This window comes from Pungitius pungitius, chromosome 19, assembly GCF_949316345.1.
Source record: "Pungitius pungitius chromosome 19, fPunPun2.1, whole genome shotgun sequence".
Taxonomy (NCBI): domain Eukaryota; kingdom Metazoa; phylum Chordata; class Actinopteri; order Perciformes; family Gasterosteidae; genus Pungitius; species Pungitius pungitius.
In genome coordinates this window covers 5,253,599-5,275,369 of record NC_084918.1, presented here as the reverse complement: position 1 = coordinate 5,275,369, position 21,771 = coordinate 5,253,599, and the positions used below count along the sequence as shown (strand labels likewise).

Sequence of the window (21,771 nt, the reverse complement as noted above, 5' to 3'; positions counted from 1 at the left end):
AGGAAACCTTTTACAAGTACAATAATTTTTATGTAAGCTGATTTGATATGCCCTTTTCTCAATCTAGTTGTTAGTTAAAAATAGATTTGGAAAAATTGGAAAAACAATACAGTATGCAACAATATACAATTAAGTGGCCCATGTGTTTTCTTTCTGACAGCTGGGCCAAATCAAGTAGTAAGTAATAGTATAGTAATAGTTAGTGATAATATTAGACTGTGATTATGATATTTTATCATTTGTTTATGGGAATTTCTGAAAAAATAAAGCTTAAGCTTCACATTCACTTTGAAATCAACCACGGCTGAAATATTAAGGCGTTCCACTTTGAGTATAAAATGATAACGTTTTTGTTAATTAATCATATTTTGATATTGAAAGTAGTGACTAGATTGATTTAGCCTCTCAAATCGAAAATAACGATGGATGCTAACGGTAATCCAAAACATCAGCAGCTGCAGTGCGATAGAGCGACAGCGCCGCAGTCCAATCATTGCACAGCCAATTTCCCAGCAGCCAATCGGACACAGGTAGGAGTAACCAGGAATGTGAACAGCTTGTGAGGCTGCTTGTGGCTAGCCTAGCACTGCTACCCAGCAATGACATGCTTTGATATAGAAATGCTATTCCAACGGGGCACATCGTCTCATCGGCTAGGCTAGCTTGTTGGGGTTGGAAAAATAACCGGCCGCTAGCAAATATTCCCGTTTATTGTTGGCGTCCTGCTCCTAGACATTGACAATTTCCCAAAGGACATACGAAAGAGGTGGTCGTCGGGAATCAGGTAAGACGTGGTCTAATTCTGACTTGCCACTGACGGTGAAATCTACCACACCAACGGTCCTCACGAGAGCTAACGGTTACAGGCTAGCTCCTGCTACCCTCGAATTCACCGAGTAACGTTACAAGTCACGTCGGGTAACCGTTAAGCCAGACGAAAAACCATCCTGTCGCCTTGCCAACATGGCCAACATACGGTTACCCGGCCGGCTAGTGGTTAGTGCGGCTGTAGCCGGCATTTTTTAGCCATTACACGCGTTTTTTTTAGTCACGGGGGTCCGTTAGCCAAGTAAGAACAGCGCGAGCGTCCAGGCTTTTTGGGTTAACGAGTTGAAAGCCCCGATAGAACTGCGTTACAGCCTCTGAATCCAGCAACCCGTCATTTTCGTGCTGGCACCACGTTGACGGTCTCGAGCGTGAGAGCGTGAATGGAGAGGACGCCTCGACGGCAGCCACAGTGAACGGGTTACCCGGCGCCTTCTGCTTCCACCGCAGTCTCCCGGGTCTTCTTGTGAATGTTTTCACATGAACGTTCTAGTTATTCCCGAGTTGAACTTGTTTGGCAGTGATTTGAATCCACCGTGGCCATTGTCGCGATGGAGGAATTGGCTGCGATGAACTGATGACTGCCTGTGACTATACTCTGGTTAGCTGTGGTTATTAAACAACCACAAATGGTAATTGTAGTCCGCCTCCTCCTTGCATACTAATAGGGTCTTTTAGGACATGCATGGGAAAAATGGGTTAATTGCATATTTTTTACATGATTCATTATATATGTATTTGACAATGAATTTATTAAAAAAAAACAAAAGTTGACCTTCAAGAATCTTTTGGCTGAGCAGCTGTGCCAAACTGAAATGTGTTCTGTTTACAACTCTACCAACCATAAGGAATGAAAAGCAAATTTTCACATAGGAGAAGCTGGCTCCAGGGAATGTTTTTCATTGATAAATTAATACATTTTTTTCAAATCAATGCATCAATTTAGCTCCCAAATCAAAGACAGAAATTTGTCAACTGATACTAGCAGTAAAATGTCTGTCTAGTTTCTACCCAGGGAGACCATTAATCGGTACGGACCGTGCGTGTGTAACCATTTCTTCCCGGGGCAAAATCGCCCGTTACTTCTCTCCTTGCATTGTTTCTACCTTACACAACCAAAGCCCGACCAAATGTCATGCTCCAGCGGCACGGTGGGCGATAAGGCTCCATAATTGTTGGCAAGCCCCTGTGTTTTGTGTGGCCTGTTGCATTACTTGTTCGACAGCACCCTGCAACAATCCACAAAAGGATATGGCTCGAGCGTTCCATCCCGCAGATACTCATTTGTGAGATGTATGTGGTTCATTTCGATGTGAGCGACTCAAGGGGCCGACGTGCGTTTCTTTTCAAGCGCCAAAGGGTTTTCTGTGCGGCTCCTGAATCGTACCGTTTCTGTAATTATTGTCACACTGACAGACTTCTTCACAGTGTCTCATTAAGGTTATGGGGAGGTGAGAAGGGGAGAGCGAGAGAAACTTTAGGTCCGCTGTGCTCGGTACCAATCGCACGGAGAAAGAAGGTTACAAACGCAATTTGCACAAAGGTTCGTATATTCTCTTTGGTATTGAGCCCAATTTGTGAGACATGTGGAGATTAACTGTTATGAGACCCACAGAGAACTTTTGCTTCCATCCACTCCGGGATGAAGGACCCCCCCCCTCTCTGAAGGAAAGCTTTTAGTATTCAGCTATGCAGTGATGTGGCCCAATTTATTTAATCTCATTCCCGTTTATAGCGCTTGTTGACTCGGATACCTTCTAATGCCCTCGCTTGATGTTTTGACAGTTTAATCTTATGGATATGCAATGAGAAGGTCCCTATCCTGCCAATGCCTCTTTGGTAGTGCATTCTATTTGCTGCCAGTGGCCCCACGGAGCCAAATCTGTGTCCTCGCAGCCTAAGGGGAAAGTACCAACTGTGCATTTGTGTAATGGCCAAAAATCTAATGTGGTTGAAAATTCCCAAGTAACATAACAGGCCCAGGATTCTAATGATGTATGTGGCTTTCAGTTTCTATCGAAGTTGACCAATAAGGGGAATTGTTCCTTGTTATTCTGTTTTTTATTTTAATCTGTTATTGCGTATGCCCTCTTCCATTTCCTCTTTTACAATATACCCTTTTCTGTCTGGTATGTTTGACTCTGATTGTTCAAAACACACCTAAATGCATGAGCAGTCAATAAGAACGGTTCTTTCTACGGGTAACTCAGGTCACATGTCAGGTGCAATACAGTACAAAATAATTGGTGCACTTTTTTATCAAGTTGATCCGAAAACATTAAAAAACATCTCTAGTCAGCTGTTACAACACACGAAGCAAAGTTATCATAATATGCAAAGTTGATTGCGTTTTGTGTGTTGAAATCTCTTCTCACTTCTGCAAAACGTATTGTTGGGTGTGCGCGGTTAAAATATCTGCTCTCATTGGAGTGAGTGATTTGACTTCCTTGTGTGTGCAGTTTCAGTGGTTCTTTCCTCCATTAGTTTATAATGGTTCAGGGTTTTCATTTTTTGGTGTTTGTCACTGTGGGGGATAAAAAGAGTGCATGTGTACCTGCAACTGCGGCTCTTAATATGATGACAGAATTGTTTTTTTTTTTTAGGCACAGCTGCGTTTTTACTACGATACATTTCTGGTCCACCTACTAGATATGTGAATTAGTTCAACAGCAACAATAGGTTTTCCTAAAGGTATAATTCACTCCAATGAGGAATGTTAATCATGGGTCTCGTCATCAACATTGGTTGACCCATGTAACAAAGGATTCAAACGGTTCTCTTCATATAGCTCTACCACTCGCCCGACCATTGTTGAGCTCAATCTATCGGAATGTCACATTGCAAACAACCTATCCGTGTTAAAAATTGACACAGGGAGGGCAAGTACTGATGGCAGCATCACAAACTGCCAATGAACAAAGGTTGCATTCAAAGTATTCAATCCACATATCATATAGTCACATGTATTGTGGTCAAATATAGTGTTGGTTGGAAAAAGTTCTAACCCGTAGTTTGATCTGTTGCACCACCAGGCGGAGGCATCGCAAACAAGCAAAGATGAGGAAAGAAATCTGTGGCAACAAGACATTTGAACACTAGTTTTTTCTTTTTCTAACTGTTTATGAAAGTGACAGATCTTGTAGTAAGCCATTTTTTGTCTTTTGCTATACCTTTTAAAATGCATTGGTTGAAGTCAAGCTGGTGAGGCTTAACAGTTATTTGCACCTTTTTAACCTTAAAACTTGTAACATTTGCCATAATTGTTCTCAGGAACCATTTTAAGCTTCATGAGGGTTAGGTTTGACAGTTTTGAGTCTTTTGCTTTTCAGTGTTTACACACCCAATATGAACAAACTGACAGTTTGTTCAGAAAATAAAATAATGTCAAGTACGTATAGCTATTCAAAACCATTTCAAACCATATTTTGGTGAATTTGTTATATGCAGGCCGTTTCACGAAACAACTAACGGCTTTTTTTTTGCTGACCCCAGATTTTTCATGGCATCACCATTCAATCTGGAATGCCTCCCACACTCGCGTTGCTCTCACAAGTTCTAACACGTGGCCCTCCCAGACTTCTATACCAAGTGGCTTGTTTAGTCCTATTGTGACAGCACCCCAGGGCTCATATCTGCCAGAATATACGAAGACTAAGGAAGCCAGCGTATCCATTTCACCTCTGACACAGGCTGCTGGGTGTTATCAGGCCGCGGTTTACAAATTACCTGCTTTTTCGAATGCAACAACAATACTTCCCACCGCCCCAGAATGCTGCATTTGCAGCAGGTGTACAGCGTCGGTACATTGCATGGCTACAGTTGTCTCTTTTTTTTATTGACTCCTTTATACTTTGTGTAGTTCAAGTTGCCTGGAGAACACACAACCAAACCACAACAGATTTACCATGTTCTAGCACTTGATGTTAGGGATCCTCCTGCTTTTGGAGTCAGATCAGTCATTGGGAAAATCCCCTAGAGCTCTGAGTTGGTGAGGTAATCTAAAGGTTTATTTTGCTGTTGCCTTGATCCCAGTTTTTTTTTTTTTTTTTTGAGACGTAGCCATCAATGAACTTAGTTGCTAATAAGCAAACAACTGGCAACTCAAGCGAGGCGTGGATGCAGATGCGTAGGCTTTGCTGATGTAGGTGGGGTCTGAGGAAATGGATCCTTTCTTACTTGGAGGTGTTATGTTTTGCTGTATTTACTAACGGGGGACGTCAATGTTTTGCTTTGATAGCATGTTGCTAAGAACAGTTGTAGACTACATTGAACAAATTGAGTGTAAATGCTGGCAAGTAAAGTTTTAGCCTACAATTTTGCATATTTAGCTAAATATTATGGCAGTGCCCCTATTTCTGAACTTAACACATGATTTCTACAAGCACTGGTTATGTAATTTATTTTTCCTTTCCCAGCACACACACTAAAAGGTAGTGCTTTGTCTCATGTTTGGGTCCTCGCTTTTTAATGTTGAGTTGGGCTTAACCGTCCCACAATACAAGACACAAAAAATGACATCTCATCCAGTTTTCCAGCCACAACAGCACGTTTTCCAGTGCCTTCTCTGGGCTATAGCATCATCCAGGCTCATCCCTTGTGAAGTGGAGAATATGCCGTTGTGAAGAGACAGGACGATTTTCAGATAACGGTGTTTGAGAAAAGATTAATACAATAGAAGTGAGTACTCAGTGCTTGCAATAAACGTCGATGGGGTGAGTTAAATCTGAGCTTCATATACACTGCTTTGATATCAAAGTGACCGTGTTGGTTTTTGCTTGCGACATTTTGTGGCCGAATTGCTAAACAACATATTTCAAATGGCGGCATCTGTGTACGCTTCTCACAGATTGGCTTTGACCGTAGAGCGGGTCTTTTGATGTGAAATGGGCCTTAAGGAAAATTTGAATCTTTTAGTGTTGGTTGTTGCTATGAGAGCAAATCTCTGGCAATTCTCAAAGGACATGAACCACTCTATTTTAGGTCATCCCCAACTACTGAGGGTGATCCTGAGGGGGGGGGGGGGGAATAACCAAATGCTTTCACACAGTCTTGAGCCTATAGGCTTAGCCCAAAACACTAGAGGCCCAGCTGTCCTTGATTCCGTTTTAATATGATACTGGAATAGTACAGTTCTTAATTTGGGGATTGTCACGTTTTCTTCCGGCAGCTCCATTGGTCAAGCTTTAAATTGGTTCTTAACTATCTTAGTTGATGTACATTACATGCAACAATAGGTTATCTGAACTCTGGGGTCAGGCCTGCACTCTGTCAGATTACATCACTTTCCCATCATCCGGTCACCCTTGTGTCCACACTTCCTGTCTCACAGCTGGCCTGCCAAGTCTCCCATGACCCTTTGCTGCTTTGTTTTGAGAGAATCTAGAACCGCTGGGATGAGCTGCAGTCTCATGGGTTCTTTAGTAGCCGCTGTGGTTCGATGTGGAAAATAATAACCGCACACCGTCCGGTTGTGAAGTGAGACCTGCCGTGGGGCCAAAATGTGAGTTTTGGTCCAAGTTGGCGGAAGTGCAGCAGTGCCAGAGGGGCTGAGTGAGCATACAGAGCACATTCCAGAAGGCAGCAGAGGCTGTGATTTTAGCAGGCTGTCACAGGGATTAGGTTACTCTGTCTGTCTCTGTGAGCTCATGCTGTTGCTGTCCCAGTGCCTCAGCGATCCTGTCGATTAGTGGGTACTATTTGCTCCCACCGCGGACAGAGACACGCACACGCATCCATAATTTGTCTCTCTGGGTTGTTTTAGATTATGCTGTGTCCAGTTGTGATTTTGTTTATTTTAATGAAATGTTTTACTTCATAACCTCTGGTGTCCACACTAGAGTTGCATACTGCCACTGGGTGTGCTGTTGGACTTAATCGCCACTCGTGTTCTCAAGGGGTTGGGGGGGAGCAGCTCCAAACTGCAGGATGTGATCAAGTCATGTCAGTAATGTTTCATAGTAACCTCATAAAACCTGCAAACTGACTATCGATTACACCACTAATTTGCAATTGTCTTGGCTTGTGGCTCGCCAATATGGTAAACGTAATTGACAAGCAAGCTTTGTCTTCTCTAAAGATAACTGTGGGAGATTCGGTCAAGGGGGCTCTTGCTGACGGGAAACCGCTGTGATCGGTGTTTGCACTCTTGAGAACACGAGTGGATGACGATAAACACGGGTGTTGCAGTCATCTGCTTGGAACTGCCGCTCGTGACGTAGATAAGTTGGACCCGCTCAGTCAGCTTGGTATTCAGTAGTGAAAATAGTTTTATGCCTGGGCTTCTTTGTAAACGTTGACATTTAAGCTTTTTAACCTCCAATGGGATCGACTTGTGACAGGAAGTCAGCTCCCGAACTCGTTCTGTGTCTCCACCGTGTTCAGTTTTTAAGATCTCAATGTGCTGCTGAGTGCTGCCGAATTCTGGGATGTTTGCTCAAATAATAAATAAATGTTTAACATTGATTTAGTAGAGGCATTGATTATGTATGAGGAAGAACAATGAAAACAAGCAGCAAAACTTAATATTCAATTTTGGTCAGACCTGTGGAAGCATGTGCGGCAGGTGATGGATGAGGTGCCTGGTAATTCTACCAGGCAGCGGAGTAAACGCACCTCCCCTCTGTATGTGACACCATTTAAGAAGTTTGACCTATCTGACCTGGTGCTTTCGAGTAGCGAGCGGCCTTGACTCGGTCCGCAGCTGCGCCATCGGCTCACAGCATCTGTCGCCCCGACTTTTTGATCCTCCCCTCACATCTGTAGTATCTTTGCGGTATTGATGTGCTCTCAGTTGCGCGGCCACACTCGATGTGATGCTGGCAGTTTAATAAAAAGTCCAAACTGGGATGCAGTGTGTACTCTGCATCCCAGTTTGGACCTAATGGGATAGGTGAAAACGTCCTACATTGATGATTCCTTCATTTGATGGCAGGAGTTGAAAACGAAAGATCGTGAGGGAGGGATGTTGTAAATGGAGAAGTAGAACGTACACACACACACACACACACTTTTGAGCCTCTTTGGCAGACAGTAAGCCAGCCCAAGGAATGGAGGGATTGTTGCCTTTGTCTTGGTGAAAGAGGCGACACTCAAGGGGAGTAAATCAGCTCTTTGTTTATGTGTGCCGCTTCCTAACATGTCTCCCAGTGTGCATTCAGATCGTTAGACATGGAAAAGGAGCAGGCAGTAACATGCCGTGAGATGAATCACGCTATACACCCTAATGTCTTTTGGTAAACAAAGGTAACAACGCCTGACTTAGGAGGACAAAATTGACTCTGGATTGGTCTTTTTTTTCTTCTTGTTGTTGTTTATTTTTAATGATGTAGCAAGCTGTAGCGTTCTCCTGCGCTCCGAGCATGTACTTATTTACAGTTTGTTTTGCTCCCCTCGGCTCATCGCGCTGAAAGTTTAGCCAGGCTCCTCATGTTTGCCTGGGCCTCATCTCAAGGCCAGCTGGAGCCGAAACCTATACACTGCTGCCTCAAATGAAAACCAAGGGCTCTCAATCAATGAGGTCAGTGTCTGGTCCCTGAAGTCAGTCAGGATTGGGGGGGGCGGGGGGAGGAAAGGTGACACTCCTTCCACTCCCATGACTTCTAAGCTGCTCTGCAAGTGCACCACTCCTCAAGTGCTGCAGCATGAGCCTCGGCATAGATGTGCCGGTGGCTACACAGGGTCATAAGACCAGTTGTCGTTGTGAATGTGTTTTATTGTTGAACACAAGCAAGTTTTGATTATGTGTGTACTTCCAAATCGTTTTTTTTTTTTAAATGCCCAGGGAGCTTGAATGTCCCCGTGATAAGAAACGTTCAAAACAATGGAACCATGTATGTAACGCGGTTCTCGCACAATCGCAGCATTTGCATAGGCCGCACACACAGGAATATTCGGTGTGCTTATCCCACATCACAGTGGGCGCTCCGTTCCTTGACGTAGCCGCACTGCTGACGCACAGTGCCCCTCTTCTTTACTCCCCCCATTACAGTAATCTTTGCCATCCCTCCGGCTCGCAGATTCATGTTGGATTCTTCACACAGAAGACAATCGTTGGACTGCTTCTGGGAGGAAATAATCATCCCCTGTAAATCTATGAAGAATGTGGATATTGGAGCTGAGGGATTGGCTCTGTCCTCTTTGGCAGCTGTCAGTGTTGAAGACTGAGAAGAATAGTCGGTTAGATCTGTTATTTCAAGAGTACAATTGGTGGGGGGGATTAAACTGGAAATGGTAGCTGGCCCCTTCTCAGGGTTAGCTGTGGTATCAGGTCACTTAATCAGAAATATAGATCCATGGTTTTTTTTAGTATTAAGACACGCTCGGAAGAGTCGGTTTGTAAATCCCCTGCATTGTCTCTTTTCTCTTCCCAGGTCCTCAAAAGTATCGGAGCCCTTGAAGTTGTCAGCTTTGATGCAGTACAGGTACCGACATCTATATTCAAACACTGTTTCTAAATATACTTTTAGTGTGTCTCTTTCTCAATTATTGTGCCTGCAACAAACGGCACATACAGGAGATATGTTTAGATGGAGATTTCACTCGCGTGTGTGCGTGCACAATAATAGAGAGATTTTATGTTCATGCAATTAAATGCATGTTGGATGTTGACTGTCATTATTTAAAAAACGGGCAGAAAATTATCCTTATTGCCCACCACCTCCCTGAAGCAAACCCTGTATTATTGTACACAGATGAATCTGTGTCATCATTCTGGTGGTGGAACGTAGGGTTAGACCTACCTATCTGCTGTAATGTCGATTATCCATTCTAGCCACCCTGACGTCTGTTCCTTCTTCATCTCCTCCTCCTCTCCCTCCAGTGCACTGAGTGCAAGATGACGGAAGAGGTGATTGTCATTGCCAAGTTCGACTACACGGCCCAGCAGGACCAGGAGCTGGACATTAAGAAAAACGAGCGCCTCTGGCTCCTCGACGACTCCAAATCGTGGTGGAGGGTCCGAAATGCCACCAACAAAACGGGCTTCGTGCCGTCCAACTACGTGGAGAGGAAAAACAGTGCCAGGAAGGCTTCCATTGTCAAGAATCTCAAAGACACGCTTGGTAAAACCAAACATTTCTGCCTTCTTTGCTCTGCAAGTGTTACATTCAGCTTGCGATGGTTTGATAAGCACTGAAGTCTGTTTGTTTTTGTATAAGAGAGCTCACACGGTTCCTGTCAACCTGTATTTGCACTCCAAACATTTGTGTATCTCCACGCACTCATAAGATCTTTTTGATTGAGAGCAATAGAGAGACTATTGCTAGGCCAGCGCTTCCTCAGTTTTTATGCGACCACATAGTTGTGGTATCTAATGTAGTCTGCTTTCTACAGTAACAGCCCCAAACAGAAAGATGGTCATAGGTCGATGTGTGATTGGATGAAAGGACTTAAGTACGCTTGTACTCGAGCTTCAGTATCTGATTGGGGTGTGTGTGGAGTACAGTGTCTATTGTGCCGTCTTTCCGCTCTGATGTGCAAGCCTCGGCTCAGGTAAAGCCCTTTTACAGTACTTAAGAATGCCTTTCTTTTTCTTTTTGTGTTGACAATGCGTTTTCCAAATGTCTTCTACCCTTTTACCAGAATTGATAGGACACAGGTGTCTGCTCCGTGGACACGGCAGTAATATTTATGGGCACTTCGATTCGCCAAGGCTCTTTTTTTTTAATGCCAGGAGCATGCCAAACATGACTGTATGTAAGCCAAGGTTGCCATTTGTCTTTGCTCAACTCCTCTTGGTGACAGGTATTTGTGATCATTTGGGATAAGCACACTAACCACTGGCATCCAGATAGCCCCGTATTCATTTCGCCTACAATTTTGCAATGTAAAGGTCTTTAGTTTCTGATGCTTGTCACATCTCCACTAGTTCTGCTCTGCAAGGCATCGATTAAGTGCTGATTACCATGTTCATGTTTGTTTGGGACAGATGTAATTAGATTAAAGATTGTACTGTTTTCCACAGGAACTTGAAGGCATACCTGAATATGCCTGCGTGATGTCCTCAATTAATAGAGCAGATTTTAGACCTGTTGTTTTAGCCCGTTTAATAAGCGCAATATATTCAAACCACAGTGCAGGCTTTATGTCTCTTGCTCATTGATGATTGAGTGATAATGACTTCTTCTTGTGTGTTGTGAACTGCTGAGGGGGAAGCCTTTGCACTAAAGTGGCTTTTTCGTGCACAGACGCTCAGTGAGTGTGTGTGTGTGTGTGTGTGTGTGTTCTTCTAACCAGAATGGGCTCAATTTCTAACCGTATGAAACTGCATTGTTTGCAAAACCCTTATCGACTGAACATGGGAACTGTGTCTTCCTGTTAGCTGCACTGTGTGTTTCATCGGCTGTGCAACATTTGTGGTGAGAGGAAAACTGGTGACATTTGAACAGCGGGTTGTGTCAAAATACTTTGAAAACTTATATAACAATTTATTGTTATAAATAGAGCTGATATAATGCTATCTTCTTAAATTCCCCAAAAAATCCTTTGAGTAATTGCTCAGTTTGGTAAATTGCTTAACTGCACTTAATCCTCCCATTCTGTTTTCTCTCCAAAGCGTGTAGGTTTACTTCTTTTTGAGGTGTGTGGTTGTGGGGTGGGCTTCCTAACAACTTACCACCTGTTACTACATCCATTGATCAAATAAGTTCAGGTGAACAGCTGCACGTCACACACAGGCTCCAGCCTCTCTCTCTCTCTCACTCACTCACTCACACACACACACACACACACACACCCGCCCAATAAAACAAGGGCTAATGTAAAACATGAGTTCATTCAAATGTGACCCTCGTTAAACAATTGGAGAAAGCTTGTAACTACGTCGCCTTCATTCGTCCTTCTTAATGAGCCAAAAGTAGATTTGGTAGTAGTTTTAATGAGAAGATTGTTGTGGATGGTTTCTTTTTCTTGTGTGGAAGAACAATAAGTGATGTGGGCCGATGACTGCACTTCCATATGTTACGTAGGAGAAACAAGCCGTTGCTGGGTGTGGAGAGGTGTCATCGTGTGTGTGTGTGTGTGTGTGTGTGTGTCTGCAGTCATGTGACAGAGCGCTCGTGGTCGTACTCAGCTGCTGCACCGTGTCCCCACAGATCCTCAGTCGTTTTTATTATTCATTTTTTTAAACGCTACCTTCCTTAAAAAACCAATCTGCTGCTTAAAGTTGACGGAATGGATCCTTTACTTTCCCCATACCTCTCTTCCTTTTATCTTTTTTTCCTTTCTCAGTCTGAGCTTCAGCCCCCGCCCCCCCCCCTGCTTCTTACCGTTTCCATGAGGCCTCTGTACTCTGCCTTCCAGGGCGAGACTAGAGGCCCCTCTATCCCGCGCCCTCATTGGCTAAGGCTGACCACATGGTCGGGGAGTGGGCCGTCCTGCTCCGCTATCCGCCCAGCTCTCTGGGTGTTCACATGGAATAACTCTACAGCTGCAGTGGGAAGAGAGCAGGGGCCGGGAAAGAGACGGGGAGAGACGGCGATCCCAAAATGAACATGGCTAACCTATTCAAACATTTCTTTCGTGAGTTTTTTCCACTTTATTAGTCTTCTGTTGCCCCTTGTTTGCTGTTTTCCAGGCACTGTTGAAAGCCTTTTGTCTGAAGTTGGAATGTTTTTTTTTTTCTTCTTTTTTTTTTTTTCTTTCTCTCTGCAAAAGCGGTTGTCACGGTTTTCTTTTTTCATTACGGTTGTGAGTAGGTTTCACCTTCAGGTCAGCAAAGTGAACGTGTCAGTAAGAGCGGGCAGAAAGCTTTCTGTGCTAACGTGTTGTCCTGGTGGACAGATAATGTCTTCGCGGCCTTTTCCGGCTGACTGTGAGCGTCTGCAGAGACTGGGTGGATATGCGTTTGAGAAGCCTTCTGCTGAGCCGAAGCCTGTAATTGCCTCAGCAATCATTCTGTCTTTACAAAACACACACACACACACTGTTATCCTACTCCCATTTTGTTTTCTGCATTGGTCCCAGTGAGTGGGCTTCAACTTGGTGGATCACACTATCATGGTCCGAGACCCCTTCTCCACCCTGTTTAGGACTATCTCAGTAGCCGAAGCCTTTATAAAAAATGTTTGTAACACCCTCAGGGTGAGCTTGCTGGAGCTGGGAATTGTCTCCCCCCACAGCCCCTCTCCTCCACCCTGTCCACCCCACCACCCGTCCTGAGCTACAGTTGACGGGGGTGCTCATGTAGAACACTGTAGTCATTGTACTGAGGGGGGCGAGGGGTCTCCGCTGATGGATGGGACCCCGGGCTCTCATCTCCCACACCTCGCAGGGTTATCAGAGGAATGTCATTACCCGGCAGCTCCGTGGGCCGCGGATACTTTACAGCCGCGCTGACACACTTTTTAAAAAGGCCCTGGCGCACACCCATGCTGTAATCTCACCTTGTAACTGTTGAGTGGTATCTCCTGTCCCGGTCTATCTCCCTACTTGTGTGTGTGTGTGTGTGTGTGTGTGCGCTTGTGTCCGTGTGTCCTCCGCCTGTAAAGAACCCAGTGAGTGCAAAGGGCTCGGAAGAACATAGCAATGAGCTAACAAACCTTCTTCTTGTGCAAACTGAGAGCTGTTAGTTACTCTCTCTCTCTCTCTTTACCCTCCCTGGAAGCCGGAAACTCTAATTTGAGCCACATTTCTCCCTGAGCGTTGGAGTGCCGGAAAGAGAGGAAGTGAGAAGTCAGAAGGAAGTTGAATCATTGTGCGGGGTTTGTCCGTTTTGACTTTCCGCCCGTCTCTGTCCCTCGCTCCCGCTCTCTTAACTCCTGCCAACTCCTCTCCAAACCACAAATCATCATTTAAAATTGCGGGAGAGTTGTCAATATCTACTTGGATTATCCCCCCCCGTAAAGCTGTCTGCTCATCTTTTGTTTTCCCGTGCCTTCTGCCAGAGTGACTTGCTTAACAGGAAGTGAGCAGTGGTTTGGGCTGGTTGAAGACCGGCACTGTCAACATGTTGGTAGAAAACAGTGGAAGTGCTACAGCGCAGCTCCCCGATTGCACAAAACCAAATAGTTGACTCATAGACCGGTGGGTCGACAGAAAGCAAAATTTGCCAAACATTTGCCGTTACGAGCTTTACAAGCGTGAGGATTAGTTTGTGGTGAGTCATCGTTTGAAGTCCATGCCCTGAGTACAGCTGGCTGGTGAACATCAATACGAGTAACAAAATGTCAGGGACTGAACGCTGGCATTGTGGAGTCGATCTGTAGTCTTGTTTTCTTATTCTTTGGATCGTTTCATTTCTAAATGGTTTTGTAGAAAAACCTAAATATGTCCAAAGTCCAGTGTGATATGTTTCCAAACTGTCGCCGGACTGATCCCAGAGGGGCCGCTGAGGGTTTTTTTCAGTTTTCGATCAAAATGCTGATAGTGGTGAAGAGAGGGGATCCCAAGATATGTCATTTAAGTTTGGGGCACCACAGTAGAAGTTAAGACAAATAAATGGGTCATGTGAAAAACATTTTAAAACAGCCTGACCGTGAAAATTATATTTCGCAACGGTTACAAATGCTGGAATAATCGTCCGACTGTTCCCGTAGCGATGCGGTTATCAAAAGCAAGGCCTGAATCAGAACCAGTATGAACCCACGGAACAAGTGAATGACCGCTGGAATGAATGCAGTCCCCTTGTTTGTACTCTCAGGAACGGTTCCACACAGCAATGCTGCTCCTCTGCCCCTCCATCACACCGTTACTGGTGGCTGCTGGTTTTTTTTTTTTTTTTGGAAGCTGCTGGTTTCACTCACACTTTCTGACCACGCAAAGTGTCCTCGCATCCAATGTGCAAGCCTCGCGCTGAGCCGCCTGGTCCTGAGGGCTGCCCGCGTCGCGTCGCCATTCGAGAGCAAGCGACACGTTGTGGTCAAGGGTTTGAGACGCCGTAGACAGATGAGCGACACCCCCCCCCCCCCCCCCCCCCTCTCCACAGTCGTTTGTACTGGGCCGATTACCAGAAAGTTGAAAGTGCGTCTCCCGGTGGTCATGTTGTGTTCCAGGGCAGGGATGCTCAGGCGCTGTCAGACAGGCTGACGCGGGGTGTTGTCGCTCGCAGAGGAAGAGGCCTGGAATGGAGGGAAGCCGAGGGGTCGAAAGGGCCCCGGCAGACAATGGACAGCCAGCCAGCAAAGGGAGGACGGAGTTCAAAAACAAAACCCGCTCCTCCCCGTCACTGGTAGCCAAACAAGCTCGCCAGCACTTTCTTCCTCTCCTCCTGCGGCCGGTGCGCCCCATTTCAAGACAAAGAGTGAGGTTTTTTTTTTTGAGCAGAGTGACGTGTCCGTGCCGCGGTTTTTGTCATTGTTTTAGCAGTGAGTTACTGCCATCGGGAAGCGGCATGATTTACTTCCTCTGCATCCTTTTTCTCAGGAAAAAGCATCTGACGTCAAAAGAGCAAAGTTTCCAGTGCGTTTATTATACTTATTAATTGGTCCTCGGTCTTAAAGACCGTATCCCGGAGTAGCGGCGCGTGTGGCTTTTTAACGGGAAGCGTGCAGCTCGCACATCTGCATGGAGGCATTAATCATCGCTACCACATCCGGCCTGCTGGTACGATAACCAGCCACGCTTCAGCCCTGATGGTGACCAGTGACGCGTCCGTCAATACGCGTCATTGTCATTGTAACTTGCATTCGCTGAATTGAAAGGGTATCGTATACGTTTAAATACGTGCACTAATCCAGAGGGATACATCTATAGCTAAGATCTGCAACCAATCAATTTTGTTGATGGGGAAGAACTTTAAAAAAAAAAAGTAATACCCAGCTGGAGTTGTTCTGATTGCTTTCTTTCTCCAGGGGGAGAATCTAGGCTAAATAAATGGAAAACCACAAAACAAATAATCCTTCCTCAAACACATGAACTTTCTCACACAAATAAACGTCCCTCCAATCCAGAAAATCATTTAATATTAACAAATTATCATTTTAATAAGAAATAAATTGTTATAATAAATAGCAAATTTAAATGATTATGAAGTTATTTTCTCCTTAAAAAAATAGAGCATGGGGAAAATTGAACAAAATCATGTCCAAGCACAGAATATCAATGCAGGAGCTTGTGCTGAATCGTAAAAGGAAGCACAAACTCTTATTTGTGTGGCACCACCTGAGAATCCTCAGCGATTCAAACCTCCAGCAGCAGGTGCCCTCCCCTCCGCCTCGTCTTCCTGACGTACGTCGTGCCTCGGCTCAGATTGCGCATAGTCAAACGCGCTCCCCCCCCCCCCCCCCCCTTATTACTGATCTTTTTTTAATGTCAAGTGTTTGTGTGTAGGAAGCAGGAAGGGTACCCTCATTAGGGCCGATGTACCTGGCCAGAGAGATAAAACACGAGCTCTCAGCTGGGGCTGAAAGTTCATTTATTTGTGCCGGGTTGACCCCTTAACCCTTGTTTGGAGCTAACTGGGTCATTTCCAGCTGTGCACATCCTGGGGCTAGCAGCTGTGTGTAATTTGGCCATTTCATCTCATGAAAATGATTCAGAAGTTGTTGTTTTTTTGGGGGGGGGGGGGGGTCTTTGAGTTATCAGGGCTGCACAGAGACGTCGGCAGACTTTAACCTCCACGTACAGACGTCCACTCATAGCACCCGGCCTGGACTCTGTAGTTATCTCCAGCGCTGTGACTAATAACAGGGTCTACCTGGAAGCAATTTGACGTGGGACTCTCTGCGCTACTATGAAATTAGTCTGCACTCCTTGAGTCTCTCACACACACACACACACACACACACACAAGTGTCAATTCAACCGTAGGGAAGCAGCTTTGGTACGGCGCAGTGACAAACCGCTCACGTTCAACACAGCGTCCTCCCGGCTGTGGCGGAGACAACACCCCGACGCGCCTATATAATTTTACTCAGCTGACCTTTGATTATGTAAGCGACAGCCTTGCAAAGGTAATCAGAAATGGCGATTACCGCGTCTGTCTCGGCTCTGGTTTTGTTTGTGGCGACATCGTCGGTGAGAGCATCGATCTCGCGGAGCAACGCGGTGGACCACGCAGGGGGGGGGGGGGGGGGGGGTTATTAGAGCGGCGTTCTGGTGGCTGCGCGTGTGTTTCATGCGACCGTTTGCATGCCAAGTGGAAATTCTTGTCCAGTAAGGCGATGGCCTGCCAAAAATAATCCGCCTGTGGGCTCCATAACGGAGGGAACGGCTAAAAGGCTCGGTAATCCCCCCCCCCCCCCGTAAGCCCCTTGGCTGTTCAGAGTTGCCAAAAGGTCAACAGCAGATGTGATATAATTCACCCTGTGGTCTGTGTGACTGGACGCCATGAAGACTGCAAACAGAGTGAAAAAGCCTGATCTCTGCTAGACTGCGATTTCGCCCCTCTTTTAATCAAATGGTCAGCTCAGTGGGATGCTTGGAGGGCAAAGGGGGGGGGGGTCAGAAGTGGGTTTAGTGGTGATTAGCACATAAAGGGTCCCGGTGATGAGGATTTATAGGTCCGCGCCAAAACAAGTTTTCACCACACTCCTGTTTATTCTTAACCACAGCAGCATTGGGTTTTTTCTTCTCAGCACCTAGGACAAATCCTCAAGAATGTATCTGGATTTGGAGGCTGGGGGGCACTGAATGTGGAAAGGTCTGATTTCTGCCCTTTGTACCCACCCTCCCTAATGCTTATTATCGCTGCCTGGTATTTGTCTGAGGTTTTGACTCCCTTAAATTTCAAGATGTCTGTTTTTTTTCCAATTTCTTTTAGACTTTTTCAGTGTAAGCTTGTAAAAATGTGAATTTCAGGGGACTTGCAAACCAAAAGAACCCTAAATGTCTGTGCATTCCAACTACCTCCCTGTCCTGCCTCTCTGGATCCACTCCATGGGAACGTTGATGGTGCCGTTTTCTCCGTTTAACTCTCACCCCTTTTCCCTTTTGCTTGCTCTCTCTCTCTCTCTAGGAATCGGGAAGGTGAAGAGCCGAAAGGCGGGGGCGAGGGACACGGCGTCCAACGCCGACCCCGACGCGGGCACGGACAACGGGGAGCGGCTGTACGACCTCAACCTGCCCGCCCTGGTCAAGTTCAGCTACGCGGCGGAGCGCGAGGACGAGCTGTCCCTGGTGAAAGGCACGCGGGTCGTGGTGATGGAGAAGTGCAGCGACGGCTGGTGGCGCGGCAGCTACAGCGGGCGGTCCGGCTGGTTTCCGTCCAACTACGTGACGGAGGACATGGACGGGACGGCGGGCGGCGGCGTGGGCCTGGGCGGCCTCGGGGACCCGGCCGGATCGCTCACGGAGAAGCTGGCGGCCGTGGTGAACAGCACGGCCAACGGCAACCGGGTGCTGCACACGGTGCAGGCGCTCTACCCCTTCAGCTCGGGCAACGACGAGGAGCTGAACTTTGAGAAAGGCGAGGTGATGGAGGTGGTGGAGAAGCCCGAGAACGACCCCGAGTGGTGGAAGTGCCGCAAAGCGGACGGACAGCTGGGCTTGGTGCCCAAAAACTACGTCACCGTGCTGGACTCCGCCGCCCACAAGTACGCGGCGGGACCCGCCGGGCCGCCCACGCCCGACTGCGACTACATCTCGCCCTCGAGCGTCGGGCGCTTCGCGGGGAAGGAGTGGTACTACGGCAAGGTGACGCGCCACCAGGCGGAGGTGGCCCTCAACCAGAGAGGCGTGGAGGGGGACTTTCTCATCCGGGACAGCGAGTCATCGGTCAGTAGCTGGCGCACCGTCACTGGAGCCGGGCTCCTCTTTACTGTGGGGGGCGGGGGGGTGACTTGTGACTTCTGCTATGAATGCTACAATAAACGTAGACGATCTGATGGCGCCGCGACTTAGGAGTAAGACAGATTTTATGATAAAACCCTGTCTGAATGCTAAACTTGTGTTTTCCATTTTTGTTTCCCCAGCCGAATGACTTCTCCATCTCCCTGAAGGCGCAGAGTAAGAACAAGCATTTCAAGGTGCAGATGAAAGAAAACCTTTACTGCATTGGACAGCGCAAGTTCAACTCTATGGAAGAGCTTGTTGAACACTACAAAAAGGCCCCCATCTTTACCAGCGAGCAGGGAGACAAACTGTACCTGATCAAGGCCCTGGCTGCCTCCTGATCCCTCTCCGTTACACACACACACACACACATCTATACATTAACTTCATCCCTATATATATATACATTCAGATACTTAAAGCCAGAACACACACTAACATTTAAACTCCAAGCCTGAGGACTTCAACACATCATCAGGACTTAAATGCCCGATTGGGGAGCATTCCAAGAGGAGGTATGGGAGAAGCGCAGAGTGATGGAAGTGGGAGACACAAAGACTATGGACTCCAGAGAGTTGACTACAGACTTCTCGGTCGCCTATTTTAAATTATCCAGATGCGTTAGGTCATAGGCAATGCCATTTATTTCCACCTTGATATCTATTAGAGTTGCCTTTTTTAGTTTACTTTGTTTTGTTTTGTTTTTGTTGATAATATATAATCTTTTTAACATTTTCTTTTTAAAAATGTGATGACTTTTAACTGTTTCACTTCACAACAACTACCCGTATGAGGCATTCTTCGGATGAGGTCGACCTTTCAAACTCGTTTATTTTTTTTATTTTTGTCTGTCTTTATCTTCTCTTTATGGTTGAGGACACGCTAATCCGCAACTTCCGCTAACTGCTTATGATGAATAAAAACTAAGTGACCAAAATATATTTATTGATACAATTCTGTTAGGATCGCAGTATCACACTCGCACGCCGCCTGTAGCCGAAAAGGATTCGCAGCATCCGACTTGGGTTGTGCCACTTTTTATTTTTGTACAACAAGAACTGCTTGTCTGGCGTATTGCTGTATATCCGTGTCATGTGAATGTTACAACGCCGCGCAGCCGCCCACTTTTGTGCGTGTGTCTAGAGGTCATGTGAAGATTCAGAAAGTCTTCCCCCTGCATGAGTGTTGACCCGCTGGAGGCGATGAGGCGGGGGGGGGCAGGGGGGAGTTTGGGAGTTCAGAGGATGATGTCACCGCTCGTGAATTAGTGGCGGGAATGGATGAGTTGACTTGGAAAAAAGGATGCTGGTTATTTTCTGTGATGTCTGACGTCTTAAGAAGTCTCCTAATGTCTTTTTTTTTGGGGGGGTTGGGTTTACTCTATGTTTCCCCCCCCCCCCCCCCCCCACCAAATGTACGGTCAATGTCAAGTTAGAACAGACGGCGCCTAAACGTGTTGAGCGGGACACATGGTTTGTATTTGCGGAGTGAAAATGGACCAAGTCGAGTTTTGAATGTTCGAAGGGGGCAGCGGCTGCAATCAGAGCTGCAGCGTCGCTCAGGGAGACGATGCTCCGCCATGATGACTTCTCCAGCCCGGGCCAGTTGGACCCGAGTGCAGAGACTGGGGAGGGGGAGGGGGAGGGCGAGGCGAAGAGTTTCATTGTAGAGGAATGGAAAAATGGACCTTCATCTTATAATGCAGTGAAGTGGGATGTAGGGGAGAGACTCTGAATGTGGATCTGGATTACTGCTCCCAGTCCGATGAGTGAAATGAACCTCCGTCATGCTAGAAAAAAAGTGATTTTGGATGGGAGGGCTCGTAGCGTCTAATCAATCCAAGCATGAACACAAAGCATGGGTCCTTTTGTTTTCTCCCCCTCCATCTCCCAGCTTTTCATACGAGAGCTGCGTGTTTTCTCTGCAAAAGATGAATTATAAATAGTGCAACAATTACCTTCCAGTTTGATTTATGGCTGTTTAAAAGAAACTGCCAGTTTCTGATTATGCGCCCACACTACCGGTAGCCAATTAATTTAAGTGAGATCCCATTTTATTAAATGGTTCAAAACCAACATTCCGGGACTAAAAGGCTTCTGCTGGGACTCAGAATTGCATTTTTAACATGGTTTAAAATGCAATTCTGAACCTTTTTTGTGTTTATTTGGGGTCCCAAATCTATAAAAAACTAAATGAATATGTTGTGCCTGTATTCCCTTCGTTTTCAGTTGTCCCCTTTTTGATTTCTGTCACCAAATAAGTATTTGCGTCCTCTTTTACACCCAACAGACCGTTGCATTGGTGCCGTTTCTTCATCCGCTGTATGTGAGACGGTGTTTGGTACCCGTGGGAAAACACTACGGCCAAACACCCATTTTATTTTCACTTTGTGTTATTTCCTCCCTGACTTCCAGTTCCACAGTAAAATGACAAGCGCCAACGCAACGTGCTCCAGTTTGAAGGATTTAGGAGAGTTTAATGTGCCTTCACAGCTTTCTGTCAACCAAAGGTTTAGCGCCCCCCCCCCCCCCTTTCATTTCCTTTCTTCTTGACACCTCTCATCACCACTGCGTGCTGATTGGCTGAGGCTTTGCATCCGATTAGTGAGTGTTTGGGGGTGGCGTCCTTGTGGAGAAGAGTTTCCTCATCTAGCGGTCGGCGGAGGAAAAAAAAAAAAAAAAAAGTCACTGTCTAACGTTTTTCTTTTCGGTCTCTCATAAAATGCCCATTAGGTGACACTGTGTAGTTTCAAGTGACCTTACCTTTATTGCTGAGATCGTGGAGTGTAACTTCTTAAGTGGACAGTGAAAGCCAACATGTATGTTCTATAATATGTGCTCATGTTCATTCAGAAACCCCCTCCATCCCCCAGGTGTGATGTAATCATGACCCGAATCTCGTGTCAGAGCACCTCAAGCAACCGTCATGGTTTCCCCGGAGATGACTTATTTTCACGTCTGTATGTATTTCGTATAAAGACTAGTGAAAGACATTCACTTTTTGCAGTTTAGCCACATTTACATATGTAAAGAAAATCCTCAATACTTAAAACGTCTTACTTGATATTCAAATCCAGAACTCCAGTGTCTCCCTGAAACAATGTCTTTATGACCTGGGATCTTTTTTTCATCTCACACCAACGGAGGCTGCATGAGCAGAGCCTTGTAGCTGTACAGAGATGGTTCTTAAATCTGCTTAAATGGACTCTGCAGTCACTTGTGACGGATATTATTAAACAAA

The 21,771-nt window shown here is 46.1% G+C and overlaps 1 protein-coding gene across 3 annotated transcripts; it reads left to right on the top strand.

Annotated features, from left to right (window-relative positions):
* Positions 1 to 528: 528 nt before the first annotated feature.
* On the top strand, positions 529 to 21,771 carry nck1b (NCK adaptor protein 1b). Of its 3 annotated transcripts, none has more exons than XM_037455251.2 (5): positions 529 to 784; positions 9,195 to 9,245; positions 9,644 to 9,884; positions 17,717 to 18,474; positions 18,672 to 21,771. In XM_037455251.2, exons 3-5 carry the CDS (start codon positions 9,659 to 9,661, stop codon positions 18,870 to 18,872), a joined length of 1,185 nt encoding a protein of 394 aa, XP_037311148.1. In that variant the 5' UTR covers positions 529 to 784; positions 9,195 to 9,245; positions 9,644 to 9,658; the 3' UTR covers positions 18,873 to 21,771. The 3 variants fall into 3 exon arrangements, with proteins under 3 accessions (XP_037311148.1, XP_062415360.1, XP_037311149.1); XM_062559376.1 differs by lacking the exon at positions 529 to 784 and adding an exon at positions 8,880 to 9,000; XM_037455252.2 differs by lacking the exons at positions 529 to 784; positions 9,195 to 9,245; positions 9,644 to 9,884 and adding an exon at positions 12,197 to 12,342.

Coding starts and splice junctions, on each gene's coding strand:
- nck1b (XM_037455251.2), top strand. CDS start 9,659: ATGACGGAAGAGGTGATTGTCATTGCCAAGTTCGACTACACGGCCCAG. Junction 9,885..17,716: donor GAATCTCAAAGACACGCTTG/GTAAAACCAAAC, acceptor CTCTCTCTCTAG/GAATCGGGAAGGTGAAGAGC. Junction 18,475..18,671: donor TCCGGGACAGCGAGTCATCG/GTCAGTAGCTGG, acceptor TTGTTTCCCCAG/CCGAATGACTTCTCCATCTC.